Raw genomic sequence first — 19,498 nt, 5'->3', positions numbered from 1 at the left:
ACATTCCAAAAATGGAAGGACATTTAAACTTTTTGGATATAATCTCTGTCTTTATTGTTTGAGTTTTAAGTTTAAAAAATATAAGCCATCTGCTCTCAAAATGTGTACAGAGCATACCAGGCTGCTGACTAGCCAACTGTTGATGAATAAATATTTGTATTTCAAATTATTTATATAGGGCTTCTTTCAGCACTAGACAGTTGAGAGTCAGTTTGACCCTTGATTCTAAAAATCATGAGTCAAGTCACTCACAGGGAATGGATGACAGGTGTGTCTATTGTAATAATAGCCTTATTCAGGAACATGGCTAATGAAGATCATCACATATGACCAATGAGTCCCAAGTATTCTAAATTGAAAGAAACTTAAAATGAGAAAAGGGAGAGGGACCTAGGCTTTTCTGACTGCATATGTTCCACTGGATATTGCCTTATCCGCTTATGCACACAGCCTTATTTAGTCCACAAGATACCTAGCAAGGTAAATATGATTACTCCATTTTAAAGATGAGGATGGGGCACCTGGGTGGCTCAGTCAGTTGGGTGTGTGACTTCGGCCCAGGTCATGATCTTATGGTTCGTGATTTCAAGCCCCGCGTCAGGCTCTGTGCTGACAGCTCAGAGCCTGGATCCCACTTCAGACTCTGTGTCTCCCATTCTCTCTGTTCCTCCCCCGTTCACACTCTGTCTCACTGTCTCTTTCTCAAGAATAAATAAATAAATAAAGATGAAGGTGGTACAAAGAGGAAGAGTAGATAGACCATCTTTTTAATTCGGTCTTTCTTTTATACATGAACATACTGAACCTCATGAGAATAAATAACCCCCACGCAGTAACAGTGTTTATCTTAAATCTGAGGCTGAAACCCAAATCTCCATCACCTTTTCTTGGGTGTATGTCTGAATTTCTCCAAAGACATCCTGGGACCAGCTCAGACTAGAAAAGGTATTAAGTTAAAAAACAGCATAACCATTTTCCTTACATCTTTGTTGGTTCGTTTTTACATTATTTGTTTTAGAGCAACTCAACTCTTATGCTTTCCTGAGATGCATGTGTGTGGCTTTTTGAAGTCTTTCACACAACAGGGTAGATATGTGCCTTCCCCACTAGTAGAAAATTCATAGAAACAATAGCATATCTACAATATTCTTTTTATTTACATTTAAGACCTTTATTAACAGGTACTTGCTGTTTGTTGACTTTTTTGGAAAAAAAATCAGGTTGTAAACTTTTATTACAAATTAAAAATGAGGTTCTTAAACGTCTCAACTTGACCAGACATGAAGCCATTAACGACCTTTCAAGATGTGTTGAGAAAAGCCAGACTTTAAATTTTTTTTTTTTAATGTTTTTATTTATTTCTAGGAGAGAGAGAGAGACAGCGTGAGCAGGGGAGGGTCAGAGAGAGAGGGAGTCATAGACTGAAACAGGCTCCAGGCTCTGAGCTGGCAGTCAGCACAGAGCCCGACGTGGGGCTCGAACCCACGAACCGCGAGATCATGACCTAAGCGAAAGTCGGACACTTAACCGACTAAGCCACCCAGGCGCCCCGAGAAAAGCCAGACTTTAAAAGAGAGAGAGAAGAAAACACATTTATCATTACCAAATGACAAGAGACATGTCTTTAAGGTAAAAATAAAAACCCCATGGTGCACAGATAATGCAGATAGTTCTAGTTATCTGGTAAGGGGGCAAAAAGCAAGCACTTCTGATCTTCGGCCTCAGTCTTTTCATTCATTTTCTCATTGCTGGAATTTCATACTCGTTTCTTCTTGTTGGATGACTACACGGGATGATGGTAGAGATGTAAGCCACATTTACTCAGCCCTGCCCTGCCCCACCTCGGGACCAGACAAATTCTCAGCCAGGCTGCTTTTGTGTTCCTGCCATATTGTGGTTTAGGGGTTGCTGGGCATCTGCCTGGGTCACTGAAGCTGACGCAGTACCAAGTACCAGCACTGAGGTGGCTGCTGACCTTGGGTCTCCTCTCATTCACTTTCCTTGTCTTCTCTCAGTGGTCTTTGGCCAGAGGGCCCCCAGCAGCATGGTGGTCTGTAAGTGCCATACAAACTGTCTCACTGGTCCACCTTGTTCTTCTGCACCCAAGTATAGCGCCCTCCAGCACTTCTCCCTGCACCCGAGGGTTGGAAGACCATGGTTGCCGCCCCTCGGCTCTGCACCTGTGGCCACCTGTGAACTGTGTGCTGCAGAGGCTGGCCTTGGAGGGCTCTCCCCATGCATCCTCCTTTCCCCACTTTGACCTTGCTGGCAATTCTGCCAGGAATCGCGGGTGGACGCTTGCCACCGGGACAGCATCCGTAATGGTTAGGGGCCGCTGCTGTGTATTTTACCGCCGTGTCCTGGGCTCCACCGGGGCCTGTCACATTCGCTGCCTCTGCAGTCTTTCCCCTTCATGAGTGTCATCCTCCACGACCTCTCCCTCACTGCCAAGGCACTTCCTGGGGGCTTTCTTCTTCATGGCAGTGTGGTGTACAGATTCATCTTCCTCTGTGTCATTCCTGTTGTAAGAAACGTACATGGTTTCATCATCACTGAACCATAGTACTGTTCCCCAAACCTTTGCGGCCGTGACCTTCTTGTCCCGTCTCCGCCAGGCTCCTCCCACGTGAGTGGTACTGGACGGCTGCCAGGTCTCGTGCTTTCCACCAGGGTGGTTCTGCTCCGGAGCTCTCAGCTCCCAATCTAACCCGTGCAGTTAGGGCATTCTTGTCTGAATACGTGAAAACCAAACTATGTGACTTAAAGACAGTAAGTGAGAGAGAGCTGTGAAAGTGAAGAAATCGTACACATGCCAGTAGGACTAGGGATACTGACTCAGCCTTGCAAAAGGATGTAGGTGACTCCGGAAGCCACAAGAGTCCTTTTCCCTTTAGTATCCTGCTCTGCCACCCAACTCAGGTGCAGCCAGCCCCCCCCCCCCCCCCCCCCCCCTGCTCCGGCCGTTCACACTGTTGTGCTAATGAGGCAAAAAAAAAAAAAAAAACAAGCATAGTATCAAATTCTCACTGTTTAATCAGGCTGTTTTTACAACTAGATGGACTTGAAGAGGATATGGTTGAGACACGTTGAAAACATGAGTAGTAACAGGTTGGGGAATTTCTAAATATTTTTGCAGAATTCTGTGCTGTGTGCGTGTATTGATTTCTCTTATCTGGCGAAAGAGTACACATGGGTGATAACTACTATAATTATGGCTACCGTTTATTAACTCCTTATTGTATGGTAAGCACATTACTCATCAATCCTAAGAGTAAGTACACAATTTCCATTTTACAGGTGAGAAAATGGAGGCTTGCAAAGGTTAAACAACCTCTTCAGGCTCACATGGAAATTGACATAGCTAAGTTTTAAACCCAGCCCTTTCCAACTCCCAAGTCAAAAATGCAACCCTGCCTCCAATCAGTGCAGTGTCTCAAACAAAGTAGAGCACTGGAATGTGAGGCAGAAGTGATTACCTGACCTGATCCTGCACTGGATGTAGGCGTTGGCAGCGCCCTCAAGTTCAGAATCTCTGGTCTTCCTCTGACAATTAGGGCCTTTGGGGGAGGAAAAAGGCAACATATCAGAAAGCATTTTGAGATAATCAATCAAATCAATAAATATTTATTGAGCACAGTGCTAGGTATCTTGGGAACTATAAAGATAAATACGATAACACCCCAGACCTTAAGAAGCCTTCCTTCTAGAAAAGGATTAGGTTCCTTCAGTTTCTGGAACAAGTCATTTCTATTTCTTCTGCAAGTATGACATTTTAAAGACTGGAGATGAACACTGGTTAGAGAAAATTTCCCTACAGTACACATTAAATTGTTTTAAGAAAGAGAATGAGGGAATCAGTACATATTTTATCCATCCCTGCATTAATACCTTCCTGGACCAGGTCCTGACGACTCAGCACTATTCTGGCTGCCAATGGCAAAAATAGTCCCCACAAATCTATTTTGCACATAAAGTTGTCCAAAACCACAACATTAATTATGCACATTCCGTAAAAAAATAACAGTGTTACCTTTATAACGGGGAGGTAGGAAGGAACGCATCTTAGTCTTAGTGGAGAACATTCTGTTCCAGATGCGGAATGTCAAACTGCAGGAGAGATACAAATGCTGACTTTTCTAACCAAAGGTTGCCTCTTGCTCCAAGTACACACTCCTCAAAGCTCCTACAAATGTTGGGTATTGATTTTCTGGGATACCAACCACACTACTCTCCGTTTCTCTGCCTGAAAAGACGGAGAGCCTTGCATGAGCTCCCTGTCACTGTTTCTTTCACCTTTGAGGCTTCCACTCTTCTATAAGTAGAGACTGTGTAAATCCAGGGGGAATTTTCTTATGTGCTTCAAACGTTTTATGGGTGTTTTTTAATTCACTCTCTATCACCATCATAAGAAGCAGGGATTAGCTGTCATGATTTCAAATTTAAAAATGGAGACACAAAAAAGATACAGGGACTTCTCCAACCTCGTTCCAAGAATCAGTATTGACAAGGGGAGGGGATGTAAAAAAAAAAAAAAAACCCAAAAACAAAAACAGACTTTTGCTTCCCAGGCCAATGCTTATCAAAATTGTGTTGTTAAAAGTAGTGTGAGAACCACAGTCCTTGACTTGTTGCCACAGTACAGTACATCGGGTATATCGAAGCAGAGTTCTGGGAATAGAAAACTGGAAAGACTACATTAAGGTGACAATATTAATGGGACAAGGCATACCAATCCATGTTTTCTTTCAAGCCAAACCTTTTCAAAACACCAAAAGCAGATAAAACACACCAATATAGAGCTGTTCTAGTTGGGAAGTGATAATGTAGTGCCTCTGAAGTACCTCCGAGGCACTACATTAAGTTGGCTCCAAAAAATCTGTAGATGGCCTCATTATCTGCCATGTGAGAGAGAAGCTGAAGAAGGAGACTGTGCTTTTCATCAGGGTCTCAAAGGATCTGTGATCCCCGAAAGATCTAGTTTATCTTTCTGTTCAACATGAAACTCATGATCATTCCCCATTTACCTTACTTTATTAATGTGCTTCTAAATCAAATGCAAGTGGCTTTGTTGAGGTCCTAATGACTGTGCCACAGATTTGATTGAAAGTCCCAGCAGATTAGACTTGATGGCCCAAGCATGGGCTTCTGTTAATATGATGAATGGATAAGCAAAATCAATAAGCCACCATATTACTCTGGAACTCAAACATTGACCAAACCCTTGAAATCAGCTCATTTCTCAGCAAAATTGGAATGCTATTTATTCACTTGTTCAACATAAAGGGATTGCCTACCGAGTACCAGGAGTCATAGCAGAGAATTAAACAAAAATGGCTTCTGCCCTCAGGACGCTTACTTACTCCAGTGAATTAACAGATGGGTACAACCACTGATCACTCAGTATATGCTTTGTGGAGCACATTGCATGTGCTATCTTACTTCATTTTGACAACAGTTAGGTAGACGACATTATTTGCTATATTTTATAGTTGCAGAAATAGTAAAGTAACTTGCCCAAGATGGGTAATGGTCTTGATCCCAGGTCACATGCCTTTAGAGTCTGCATTCCTAACCAATATTCTCCATTAGAAGCATGTAAAAGGAAATATTAGAAATCCTTCCAAAACATAGCCCACTTTGCGTATACCATTAGTCTTGAAATTGCACCTGGCTGTCCTGAATACCTAAACAATTTTTTTTTGTCCAAGAAACATTCCCTGCTTGCCTAGCTATCCTGGAAGGTGCCTCTTTAAATGCTCAGCAGAAAAGGCAGGAACTCATCAGTCTCAGCTATGGGACTTTACTTCTAAATGATGCAATTAAAACTAGAATAAGAGACTTTGTAATTGTGGACAGTCACCCATAGCCATTAGATAGTATGAAAGGGCTGGCTGTAAATTCAGCTAATAGGTTACCAGAAAGCGTACCTTCAACTCTCTCAATTTCATCAATGGAAGCAACAAAGTAGCATTACAGTAATAATGACTCATTAGTGACTTGAAATTGGGATTATTTGGCTTTGCTTTGTGTCCACAGATATGCAGGGCTAATGAGACAATAGAATAGATGCTAAGAAAATCAAAGGGATGGTCAGTGATGGAAACAAAGACTTCTTCCTGGGCATAAAGGAACCCAAGCGAGCTTCACTAATGTGAAAACCGCTGAATGTTGAGCATGGGGATTTGAGATCACCCCAGCTCTCCCCTGGGCAGTTCTCCCAAAGCTCAGCAGAGAGCTGGAGTGTTCCACATGGAAGAAGTGGCTAAGTAAAGGATATGCAAAATGACAAGAGGGATAGCCTTTCTAGCCTGGAGTCTAGGAAGAAAAAATGTTAAAGCAAAAGGGGGAAACTGAATACCTGGGTGCTAGCAAAAATGGATGCAGTTTGCCCATTCCTTCAGTGATCCCAAATAGGTGAACTACAGAAACACACCATGTTCTCTGATGAAGCGCCAGATCCTCATGAAAGAGCACAGGTATGAGTTTACCAGTCTCTGCCAAGTCTCAGCCACCTCCATCAGTTCATTCTTGAGCTTCTATTCATCTTAATTCATTCCAGAACACTAAAATTCTTGCCCTTGAGGCTTTCATGCTCTCCCATGGATAAAGCAAGAGCTGCAGTTGAGTCTTCACAAAAGTTCCCATGAAATCCTTGAGTCATCCTTGGTTTGGTTTGGTTTTGTGTTTTTATATTCCCCTCAGTATTGATAGCCTGAATTTTTCAATTTGCAAAAGGATTTAATCAACAGCAAATGTTTTGAATCAGATTAAAACCCAAATACTTGAAGAGCTGTGTATTTATCCTGTCCTGCTGGGTGCAGTCATTTTATCTTGCTTCTGAAGGGCAATGCAAAGCCAGAGATGCTCTAATGAATTCTTTGCAACAAACAGGTGTGTTAATGGTTAACAGTGATGAGCGTTTACTGTAAAAAATCCTGGGTTCTTCCTTAGAATTTGCCCCCTTCTCCTTGATACGTCAAAAAATGGGAAATCATCTCTGAGATTGTTTTATTTGCCTCTGTTTTCGGGACAGCACATTTACATACTCACGAGGGCAAGCAATATAAGCAAGCCCAGGTCTTCCAAGAATCCTTAATTATACGTCTAAGAATGCATATGTATTCACATGTACTACTTGTGTTTCAGTACTGTTTCCCCCCACCTTTTTGAGCTGACATGTGCTAAGACTCTTTGAAAGTAGTAAAATCAAGAGTGTAACAGGCAAATGCACAATGAGTTGTAAAATGTGATGGCAAAATAAAAAATTTTTTAAAAAGCTTCAGTCAGTAGGATCAGTTAAAAAAAAAAAAAAAAAAAAAAAGACAGCCGGCAAACTGTCTATCATGTGATGAAATTTGACAGTAGGGATTATGGCTTTGATGGACCAGAACAGCTAATAGAAGAAGCTGACATTTTTGAAACCCTGCTAATTAAGGGTTCCTTCCTTAATATTAAAATAAAGTCTTTGTCTGGGTTTTATGGTTGGAGAATCAGGTGTTTTCATTAATATATGCCAGTCAGTCTTAATAAGCTTGGAGGGCAGAGGAAGTTATTATTGAGTGACCTTCTACAAAATAAGCATGTTGCTAAGGGCTCTAACCCTGCCCTGTTCAGACTGATGAATCTCATTTCCAATGCAAAAGCTTCACAAGAAATCCAAGTATTCTCTGTGCAATCACAGAAAATAATCCTTGTGTCTCTTGTAATGTCCAGAATTGCCACTTACTACACTACTACTGTACAATGAATATTACAATACATATTATTTTTCTAGCACAATTGTCTACATTTCTGAATTGCCCAGAATAGAAAAACTTATTGTGAAGACACTTGTATTGAAAAGTCAGCTCATTTTAATACTTTTCAAATAGTCATCTACTCTGTTCATGAATTATAATGCTCCGAATACATCTGACAATACTGGCTTTGAAAAGGAGATATGTCTATATTATTACATATTCATTTTCAAATAGATTTCAAACAGATTTTAAACCATTCATTGAAATTCATTGAAATGATAAATTCACAGTTGGATTTTGATTGACTCTTAATCCAATTTTACTTTTGATAAGTTTTCACCCCTCTCTTCCCACCCACCCCCAACCTTTCTCAACCAATATATTTTTTGTTCTATTGGTTTTTAAAGCAAAACTTATGGGATACGGCAAAACTTGAAGGTTTCGATGACCATATGTAAAGCTTGTCAAATGAATTGGTAAATTCAGTTAAAATCAGTAAAGGACCACACTACAGGTGCTTTTTCTAATTTCCAACGTACCAAGCTTCTCTTATGGAAGCAGGTGTGTATTACAAATGGCTGTTAGTTCACACCTACAGCAAAAGTTTGTAAGGGTTTTTCAGTTACTGAGCCATGGCACCGTCTCTAAATAACAGGGAAATACACAGATAGCTAAAGTAGCTGGGGTTGGGATAATAGATCACATACCTTAAGCTTTTGTGGTCCCTCAGCATGAACCTGCTGCTCCTTGTCTGTCCTAGAAGGAAAAATTGGGCACGACCTCTGTTGGATGCATGGTCAGGCAAAAAGACGAAAAACCTATTAAAGTCTCTTTGGAGAAGGAAGGCACTGGCTTCAAAACTGCACAGTGCGCCATGGGTTTTGTGCTCCATCAAGGGAAACCATCATAAAAACGGAGTTGATTAGTGTCTGCTAGATATAAGAACAAGTAAGATGAGAATCTTGGATTCAGGGCTTAGCGTGTGGGACAGGAAGTTAGTTCAAAGTGTGGCAATTATTTCAGCCTTAGGTTTATAGGAGTCAATTATCTTTGACATAGACACTTGAGAAGAAAAACAACATATGACACTTTCTATACATGACTTATTGAAGCTGTTTTTCAGTGTTTTAAAAGGAAAAATAAAAAGCTAATGAATATTAGCATAGATCTATCTCCTTAGGGCCCAAATGAATCATCTAGCATTCACTTCCCACTGCCCTAGGCTTGTGTAGCACACCACTCCTGCCTTTCTGAGCTCCACTGTAGACCCTGTTGTGTCTTGGATTGCTCCCATCTTCTCATCAAAATCACCTATCCTTTCTACTTTTCTTCTCTATATGGAAGCAGCATAGGAATTGCCTTCCCAGACACCTTCGGTTTATAGCCACTTCTGGACTGATCCATGCCAGTGCTACTCAAAGTGTCGATCATGAGTTAGCAGTGTCCACATCACACAGGAGCTTCTTAAAAATACAAGGTCTTGGGCCCAAACCTACAGCTGTGGAGCTAGAATTTGTAGGCATCCAGATTCTGCAATTTTAAGGCAATCCCCAAGAGATTTCCATCAGGTTAAGAGCTCAAATTACACCTTACCCAGTACTGTGTTGTGCTGTCAGATATTTTTGTCATATCATTTAACTCTGCAAGTCTTTGTCTTCTCACTTCCAAGTGGACTGTAAGCTCCTTGGGGACAGAGGCTAAGTTTTAATGTTTCTTTTTATGCCCCTAAGCCAAATTCACTGTCTTATGGAGAGCAAATGACTGATAAATACTTGAGCGACTAAAGTCTTTTAATTAAATTGTAGATTAAATCTAAAAATGTAGGCCTTTTATTCTAAAGACATTCCTCTATTTTGATTTTTTATTCTCTTACACCTTCCCTTTAATACCAATTTCATGGTATTCTTTTTTTTTTTTTTTTTTTAATCTTTATTTTTGAGAGAGAGATTGAGCATGAGCCGGGGTCAGGGGGGAGGAGCGCAGGGAGAGAGAGAGACACAATATCTGAAGCAGGCTTCAGGCTCTGTGTTGATAGCTCAGAGTCTGACATGGGGCTCAAACTCACAAACCATGAGATCATGACCTAAGCCGAAGTCAGACACTTAACCGACTGAGCCACCCAGGCATCCCAATTTCACGGTATTCTAATACTACATGTTCTTCTCCAGGGATTCTAAGGTTCTAGAGCAACACTGTCAACAAGAAATATACTTGAAATCACGTATGTAATTTCAATTTTATAGTAGCCACATTTTAAAAAGTAAAAAATAGGTGAGATTAATTTTAATCATTATTATATTTAACATATCTAAAATAATATGTAACAATATTGTACATTGTTATCCAATGTACTTATTAAATAAGTACATTGGATTGCATTCTTTTTTTACATTAAGTGAAACCTAGTGTTATTTTAGCCTTATAGCATATTCTCATTCAGGCTGACCACATGTGATTACCATATTAGACTGCACAGCTCCAGAAAACATTCATGGATGAACTCCAGAGAGGTCTGAAACCCCTAACATAAAATGCCAAATTATATATGTGTGTTATCAGAGCATTTTTCTGGTGAGACAGAAGATAGAATTTATCAGATTCCCAAAAGGACTTATTTCCCCCACCGCCATCAAACTCCCACCCTCAAATATCTTAAGCAACACAGCACTGCTTTTAGCCTGTGGAGTGACTCATTTTCTCTACTTGCCAGTTCTATTTACATTCCCTATTCTAACAAGACTAACTCACAGTCTGTTATTAAACAGTTGTGAATTTAACTTATTCCTTTAAAATAGCACCTAGAGAGTGCTCAGGGTATTGACTTGCTTCATAGAAAATAATCTCAAACACTACCACAGTTGGTAGTTACAACAGCCAAAATAAAATAGAAGTGTATTAGGCCATTTCCTTATGGTAATTCACGAGGAATAAGTGATACACTGGCCCCATGTGCCCACATGGCTTTCAGGAAGTTCCCAAGATGTACTAAAAGATACCAACAGGAAATGTTCTGGAAGGGTAATTGATGACAGCAAAGAGGATTTTATTCCTTCTTGTTCTCTTCATTGGGTTACGAACTCCAGATTCATTTGACACCCACTTTCTAAAGTATTTTTGTAGACCTTGTGATTTTTTTTGAATGAGCTTTCTTACAAGACCCTTCATAGTGATAGACCATAGGGGGAGGGCCAGTGGTTTCAATTATGGCAGCTATGGCATGACCTAAATCTCAGAAACCAACATGTCTGTTGAACAAGATCCTCCGTCTGTTTTGCTTTCTCTTAAACATAACTATCTCTTGAGATGTACAAATTATCTTTCTTAAACCTGTCTTGTTTGTTTGCTGTCGTCGTTTCTCTCAACAGCATCATTTAAACATGGTGACTTAGCTCCTGGTGGGGGCTTACATCAGAGTAGCCCTTTTAAAAACAATCAGGTGTGATTAACTCTGTTTATGCACATGCAGCATATCCAAAGTGTTAGTCCTATAAGCCGCATTGTTTTCCTATGACTAGAATAAAATAGTCCTATGAAACTTTCAACCACAAATGGAGGGGCATCTGTGTGGCTCAACTGGTTAATCATCCGGTTTTGGCTCAGGTCATGTTCTCACAGTTCACAAGTTCAAGCCCTGTGCTGACAAGCTCAGAGCCTGCTTCAGATTCTGTGTCTCCCTCTCTCTCTCAAAAATAAACATTAAAAAAATTCATAACAAATGGAAAAGTCAACCCCATAATTATTACTGTTGACCTTATCCATGTATCTTTCTTGAAAACAAACGGGCTGTTTAAAAATCAGGAAAAAATTTAAATTTCATCTTAACTCATAAGTGTTTCTACTTTTTCTTGTTCATTTGACCAAAAGAAGGACAAAACTATGACAATAACAAAAACAAACAGAAATGAAGATAAGTTGATACTGAAGTCTGGCTATGTATAACATGCATCTCAATGTCTATCTAGATTTAAATGACAAATATTGAACCATATAAAATTTGAGGATGATGGATTAACTCTGCCAATATCAAGTATTTTATGTTGATTGGTCTCCTTCCTACCAAGGTAATGAGGAAGCTTTGAAAGTGACATCTTACTATTCGTTTGATCTTCAGAAAAGGGAGATTGACTTCAATTTCTTTCAAGATTGTTAATCCTTCTTTCTTGGCATCATTTCACTTTTTACTATGATGTAACCTCCAATTGCATCCTTTTTTCCTTCTCAGCACTGTGATAAATACTAAAAAGTTGGCCTTTCCTGCCCTCTAAACGCTTTAAAACTTCAAAACTATAGGAACCTTGTAAAGCAAGGTTCTAAAATTTCTTGATTTAGTCACTTTCACAAATCCCTGGGCTCATTCCTGTGATGTAATGTCCCTTCAGTATTACAGCATTCTCTAGGTTCTTCTTTTAACCAGTGTCTCTTAATGAAAGGAAAAGGATATTGACATATCAAAACTATTCTAAGACCACTGCTTTCCTAATACTGGGTGATGGAGAAATGTCTGAACCATAGATGGAAAAAATGAAAGATAGTATGTGATTTATTTCTTAAGCAGAAATAAAAAAATGGGGGAGATCTCAAAAGTCAGGGTCTGTTTTATACCCAGACTATTTCTAGAGTATTCAAATATGCTCAATTGTAGTCTAAGTAATGACCCATCTCAAACTTTTGAATATTGAACAATCGGTGTCCTTGATCAATTCAACTGTTGGGAGTGATAGTCATAAAAGGAACATACTGTTCTGCATAAGTGTGCCTAAATTTGAAGCAGTGTCTGCAATTTGTTCTCTATTTGTCCTTTTGTTGCATTTCTCCAACAGCCTTTTTCTTTCTTCTCCAAGAACTAGGAAATCCACTGGAATTATCTTCTGGCACTTCTTAATCAAAGTTCAGAACTAGGGTAGGCAGTATTCTCTTTGGATGCTGTGGCTGCAAATTCTCAAGTCGGGCACTCCAGGGGTTATAGAAAATCATACAAAAAACAACAACAAAAAAGTACTTGGCCTCACTGATTCCCAAAGGAGCTGAAATGTTTATTTCTGAAGGTAAAATAAAAACAGGATATGATATCTTTTAGCTCAGATTCTTCTAAGGGAAGGCTCTGTTAACATATCTGTAAGAAGAGAGTTGGATCCATTTTCTTATTTGATGACATTGCAAGGATTTTTCATTCTACCTCATCATTCTGATATAGAACCTTTCTTTCTTCTTGTTCTACTAATTTATACATGTATTTCTGTAACAAACCCAATGCTTTTATGCGTTTTTCTTCAGATAAGTCAGCAAATACATAGAATGAGACAGAGCAGTAAAGAACATCAAGCTTCTGTCAAAACAGTTCATAAATATTCAGGAGAGTTCTGTAATACGTAGGAAGTTATGAAGATGGCATTAAGATACCAGTAAATCCAAAGAAAACCTATGCTAATCAAGCTATCACATCTTATTACATTTTATTCTTTTATCACTTTATTATCCCTCAATAATATAAATGTGACCCCCCAAAAACTACAAATCCTAACCTGCCATGCTGAGATAGAATTTCCATCTTATCCTGGGTCAGGATTTTCTAACCAGGGTCTTACAGTAGATCTGAAAGCCTAACCCGGGAGTAAGTTTTCCAAACCACTTTTTCCCCTCAGGCCTGATGCCCTCCCCTGAAGGAGTAGGGTCCAGCAGCAAAAGACTCTGGAAAAAGAGCGGAGCCAATAATCCCTCCCGCCCTCCCAGCAATCTCAAAATCTCTTTTTAAAAAAACTTAGTAAAGGTTTAGGAAATTGCACCTTAAATGGCAGGTTTCCAGTGATATTTTTTATATGATAAAAAATGAACATTGTGTTATTCTTAAGACTGAAATATTTTTGAAGAAAAAGGTTTATGACCTTTCTTTCTAAAAGTATCTTCCTTAAACTGCTCCAATATGGAGATGACTGGCAACATTGCTACCTGTTCCTCATTTGTCCCCAACCATCTCAATCAAAGGAGCACCGAATTCAATGAGTTGCACTGTTAGTACATCGCTGTAGTTAAAAAGTATTTGCCCACCCCAGGGGGCCAAGGGAAGGCTATTGACATGCTTGCTTGATGTATGAAAAGACAAATTAGTCTCCCATCCTATCTACCAGCAGGGTACAGTGACCCTACATGGAAAAGTCAACTGAAACCACTGTATAATATATTTACATTTTTTTCCGGGAAACTTCAGAGTTACCAAATCAACTGTGTCTAGTGCGCAAATTGCATGCAAGCTAACAGAATGTGAATTAAATTTGAGGAAATCCATGTTTAGCTTAACTATGCCAATGTCGCCAGTGGCTACAGTCTTTTCTGGAGGAATCTATGGTAGCTTTGAGTGGGGAAGCACCAGGGAGAAAGGAATTTAAACCAGTTGTTGTTCCTGGATCTGACTGTTTATTACTCCTTGGCTCTCTCCTGCCCCTTACACATTCTTAGCTGTTTTCTAATACGCTAAGCAATCTAAGACAGGAATTTCTCTCTCAGCATCACAAAGCTGGAGTAAAAATGGACTGAGTGAGCAAGGTTGGAAACAACACTGCTTACTTTTCCTCCTTAGGTTAGAGAAACAACTCAAAGTCCCCTGGGTCTGTGTCTTGAGTTTAATAAACAATTTTTTTTTTTTTTACCACCACATACGGTGATTAGACTTCATTAGAAAATGAAGAGGGTCTCATATTTGCCTTACAATGCAATTGTCACTAATCAGAAGAACACAATATTAAGGGGAGAAAAGTATACCTTCCCATTATGTAGATCATAATTGATAGAAAATTTCTCTGAATTCCTACCATTAACTTGAAAGGATATTTATGAAACTATATGAACTTTTAGAAAACCAACTAACCCCAGAGTTCTATCATGGATTGGGGGTTACAGAGAGGGGGTTACAAAAGATGGCTGTATTGAAGAGTTCCTTAAAACCTGTACTTTCTTGGCATTTTTATAATTCTATCCTCAGTGAAGCTAGTTGGTTTTTATAGAAGGACGTATAAGTCTCAGTGTACTCAACAAACACTTACTGGAAATAAATATATTATGGTGCGATATATGGTAACTCAGTTTACAAGGCAAATAATGTTATAATAATAAATTCTGTGAATAAAATAAAGGAACCAACCTAAACTTGTTCAAATCAAGCACAGGTGAGGCAGGACTAAATATCTATCTTTTATTCATTCGGCAAACATTTGTTATAGGTCTACTGTGTGTAAGGCACTAGTTCTGGTTCTTAGTGGGCAAGTTTTGGAAGAGTTGGTAACTGAAGACTGAAGGTATCTAATTAACTCTAGTAACACTGGATTGGAGCTCTATTTATTTTTCCTGTTTCAAGGTAACATGAAGTAATGTCTGTTTGCCAAGTAAAAAATCCCCAGTCTTGGGTCCTGTAGTGTATTTTGAGACACAGAATTTAGTGGCAGGTGAGTTCTAACCAGCCTCCCTAAGAGAGAAAATCAACAAGGGGAGAAAAGTGGTTAACTGAGAGTTAGCCAACCACGCTTGCAGCCCTACTTTACCAGCAAACAGCTGGGTAAATTTGAACAAGCGTTTTTAAGTTCTCACCTATTAAATAAGAGGGTATTAATGGGTGGTTTTTAAAGTCTCTTCCAGCTCTAAAATCTAATCAAATGAATTGAAAAGCAGTATGAGGTATATTAAAAATGCTAGACAGAAGCGCCTGGGTGGCTTAGGCAGTTAAGTCTCAGACTCTTGATTTCAGCTCAGGTCATGATCCCAGGGTCATGGGATAGAGCACCGTGTTGGGCTCCATGCTGAGTGTGGAGCCTGCTTGAGATTCTTTCTCTCTCCCTCTTCTCCTTCCCCACTCACTTGTTCTCTCTATATATCTAAAATAAAAGAAAAAGAAAAAAGATACTTAAGAAAAAAGGAAGTGCTAGACAGATGTAAGGAGGAGGAGGACTCAAGGCCCATAAACTTCTGTCTAGCCCCATATCTTTTTCAGTGTAGTGCACCTGCTTTCTCATCTTTATTTGGCCTAAGAGTCTGAAGGCAAAGCATCCTCAGCTACGGGACTGGGCAGGCTGCCTGCCCTTGGCCTCCCTCCTCCATGGCCCTCGGTGTTCGCAACAGAGTAAAGCTAATGGGGGAGCTCAGAGGTCCCTGCTCAGCTTCTCGGACTGTAGTCAAACTATCTGACAAGTGGTAGGATGTTAAGGCAGACTTTGAACCAAATTCTACCTCCACCATTAGCCTTTTCTACTATTCAGGTTCTTCTGTAAAATGGGGGGATTACTGAAACAGTTCAAAAGATAGTTATGAGGATTAGTCAAAGTATGGAAAATACTTGTACACAGTGGTCAGAAGCTACCCATAGTGTTTTTGCTGTAGTTGAGTCTCAAAGTGTGCATCACTCCTGACTCACCTTATGATTAAAACCATGTCCCAGAGGCCCCACACACACCTTAGAACACCTTACCACGGTTTGGTTAACAGTGTGCGTGCCTGGGCACCAGCCTTTGTTACCCACCAAACAGTAGCAATGGCAGCCAGTGCTTATTTTGTTGCTCGTTTCTTAAAAATTAATTTCTTGGGGGACCTGGGTGGCTCAGTCAGTTACGTGTCCGACTTCGGCTCGGGTCATGATCTCACAGTTTATGGGTTTGAGCCCTGCGTCAGGCTCTGTGCTGACAGCTAGCTCAGGGCCTGGAGCCTGCTTTGGATTCTGTGTCTCCCTCTGCCCCTTCCCCACTCATACTCTGTTTGTCTCAATAATAAATAAACATTAAAAAAATTTTTTTTTAATTTATTTCTTGGAGAGAGAGAGAGAGAGAGACAGCATGAGCAGGGGAGGGTCAGAGAGAGAGGGAGAACCGTGAGATCATGACCTAAGCGAAAGTCGGACGCTTAACCGACTAAGCCACCCAGGTGCCCCTAAAAAAATTTTTTTAAGTAATTTCTTCTGCATGGTTTCAGTAGATTTTCAAAATCAGTCCCGAGACAGGTCGAGCAAGTTTGTTTTCAACTCAGCTCTCAGGGCCCTGACGTTACACCATTCCTGCCTGAAGAATGACACTCACGTGGGGGGGGGGGTGCCCTCTGTGTAGAATCTGATGTGAGTGGTGCCCCCCCAGAGTCCTGCAGAGGGACAGGTCCGCCACTTCCAGGGCCAACTCTAAATAGGAAGCTAAAAGCCGGGGGACGTTAAATAAATGGTCCAAGGTCACACAGCAGAGGAGGAAAAGATTCTGATCTCAAAGTCAAGTTAGGACTCCAAGTAGTTGGTACTTTCCCCAATGCTGTGTGACCTTGAGTAGGACATTGCATAAAGACTATGACTTTCCATCTCCCATTAGGCTTCGAGGTATCTTGGTGGAGGATCCCTTAGGGGTCACTGGAGGAAGGCAATACAGCACATGGTGACTCAGTCTTGCTCTAGATGTGTCGTGTGTGACACATCCATTATATCGTGGAAAGGAAATGCCTGCACACCCGAGCAAAGCAGGCTGTGGAGACAGCGGCCTACTCCTTCTTGCCCTAAGACTGACTTGCATGAATATTCAATAGCCAGCACCCCTAAAAAATCTATTAATCTCCCACCTGTGTTGTCATCTTATCACAATCTGTGGTCTGTGCCAAAAGGCACATTGCAGTATTAAAGAAAGACTTGGAGTTTGAGAAGTGACAGAAATATTTATTAAAGTGCTGCAATTGGACTCCGTGCAAAATGAGAGTGACTTCCTCCTAGTCACTAATCCCCAAACAAAATAACCATCAAGAAATATTAAAACACACATTTTATTAGTTTCATTTAATTTCTTAATTGCTCAAAGTCAGTTTACCCATTTATTGCTGTGTGAAATGCTTAGAGGCAAGGCGCACATTAAAGGGATTATTTCCATGTAATCCCTCCCTCCCAGAGGGTAGGAACTGATCACTTATGAATCCTGATTTACGCTCTATAACAATATCAAATGGAGGAAATAGTTATTGTAAAATGATAGAGTCAGGAGTCGGGTAATACAGTAGGAGAGTGTAATTTAATAGCAAAGAGAAAGTACCTCATTTTCGGTAAAAGTTATGCGAGCCTTTTTCAGGAATAGCTATTAACCAAACTGAATTTAGCCTCCCATTTTTCTGGCTATACCTCCATTAATTGATAGATGTTGAAGACGGGTAGCCTGTTACGATTTTAATCAAATGGTGTCCGGGAGTAGATGTGATCATTTTGCTGGGACTTGGAGTTCGGGGGGATGATAATTGCTCTAGGCATTATGCTCTCTGTGACAGTTCACCCACTCCTGACCTTCCTTCTTGGAAGAAAGAGTGCAGGCTCTCAGGTGGAATTTGGAAATATGCTACAAATTCCACAGGAAAGGGAGATGAGGTATGAAGGAATTCAAGGGAAATATCCACCAAGAAACTTAGGATAGTCTGAACTTCTGGCACATGGGTGCATCATAGCTGGCCTGAGACCATTAAATCCCTGAGGACTGGGGAAACCCATCAGAAACCCAGGAAAGAGCTTTTCCGTGTTCAGTTGCTGACATATCTCTCTCCCTGTCAGAGTACCTATAACATTATTTTAGGAGCATTATTGCTCTTCCTGGAAGGAGGTAAGAATTATACCATCAGAAGAGTACAGAGGTAAAGCCAACCCCTTAGCACACAAGCTAGACAGGGGCCATGCCTCCGTTTCAGCTGACCCTCTTCTGATATTTGTTGTTCGTTCTCAACCTATAGAATCAGCCTGATACAAAAAGTATACAAAATGAAGCATGTTCTTAAAGCCCTCAAGGAGATTTGTACTATTTGTACTATGTATCTTATTAGATTGAAGTCAAAAAAGCTGATACTAGCAGAAAGAAAAAGTGGCAGGTTCAGATCCCAGCTGACCTCTTTTGCATGGAAAATTCTCCATATGATTACCGAGCTAATGAGTAATATTTAATGAAAACATTATGCCTTTGCATCTATTTGTAAGCAGCACTTCTTCCATCCGAATGTACTGATGTGTATAAATACACATCTTGGAACTCTTGTGTATTTTAAGGAAAATCCTCATCTGCTATCTCTGGCTGTTCCTCTACAAAGCCCACACTTCTCAATAAGAAAACCAGAGAATTCAGTCAATCATCTGGTGGACACCAAACATGCAAGGATTTGATGATGCATGGATAAAACAGCTGAACGAGAGAGGCAGACTCATCCACATTTCCCAGAATGTTTGGGCTTTATGCAAACAACAGTGTATGAGGAAAAACTGGGCTCAACAGTCGCTTAATAGATACGTACAAAAACAATCTTTGTCTTTCAACTTCAAGAATCCTTAAGCATTTAAGGATAAAGACCGACAACGAGGATGGTTGCTGGGGTCTGCATCTATTTCCTTTTCTGCTCAAGATCTGAATCACAGCGGTGCTGAATTCGAACACAGAGAAGCTGTGACACCTTTCTTTCCCGCCCTTTCTCTTCCCCCTCCAGGTGGAGCTGACAGGCAGCAGCGTCTTTGACTATGTCCACCCGGGGGACCACGTGGAGATGGCCGAGCAGCTGGGCATGAAGCTCCCACCAGGGCGGGGTCTCCTCTCACAGGGCACCGCGGAGGACGGCGCCAGCTCAGCATCTTCCTCCTCCCAGTCGGAGACCCCCGAGCCAGGTGGGAATTGCAAACCCATTGTGTGGGATGGTGGGCAGGACCTTTGCCAATGATTGCACTCAAGTTGCCCGTGTGAAGAGACTATAAATAGGTCTAAAGGTATTTAACAATTCCACGCAGCTTTCTG

The 19,498-nt window shown here is 40.6% G+C and overlaps 1 protein-coding gene across 1 annotated transcript in view; it reads left to right on the top strand.

Annotated features, from left to right (window-relative positions):
- The window catches only part of NPAS3 (neuronal PAS domain protein 3), a gene marked incomplete at its 5' end in the record, with an annotated part of 443,219 nt that overhangs the window by 297,200 nt on the left and 126,521 nt on the right, over positions 1-19,498 (top strand). The window contains one exon of the mRNA XM_039216556.1: positions 19,197-19,371. Coding sequence (XP_039072487.1) covers positions 19,197-19,371 — 175 coding nt within the window. The remainder of the gene's footprint in view (positions 1-19,196; positions 19,372-19,498) is intronic.

This window comes from Hyaena hyaena, unplaced genomic scaffold (assembly GCF_003009895.1).
Source record: "Hyaena hyaena isolate Hyena2069 unplaced genomic scaffold, ASM300989v1 scaffold_639, whole genome shotgun sequence".
NCBI lineage: Eukaryota > Metazoa > Chordata > Mammalia > Carnivora > Hyaenidae > Hyaena > Hyaena hyaena.
Note: the sequence above shows the minus strand (reverse complement) of the source record. Positions and strands in the feature narration are given on the sequence as shown.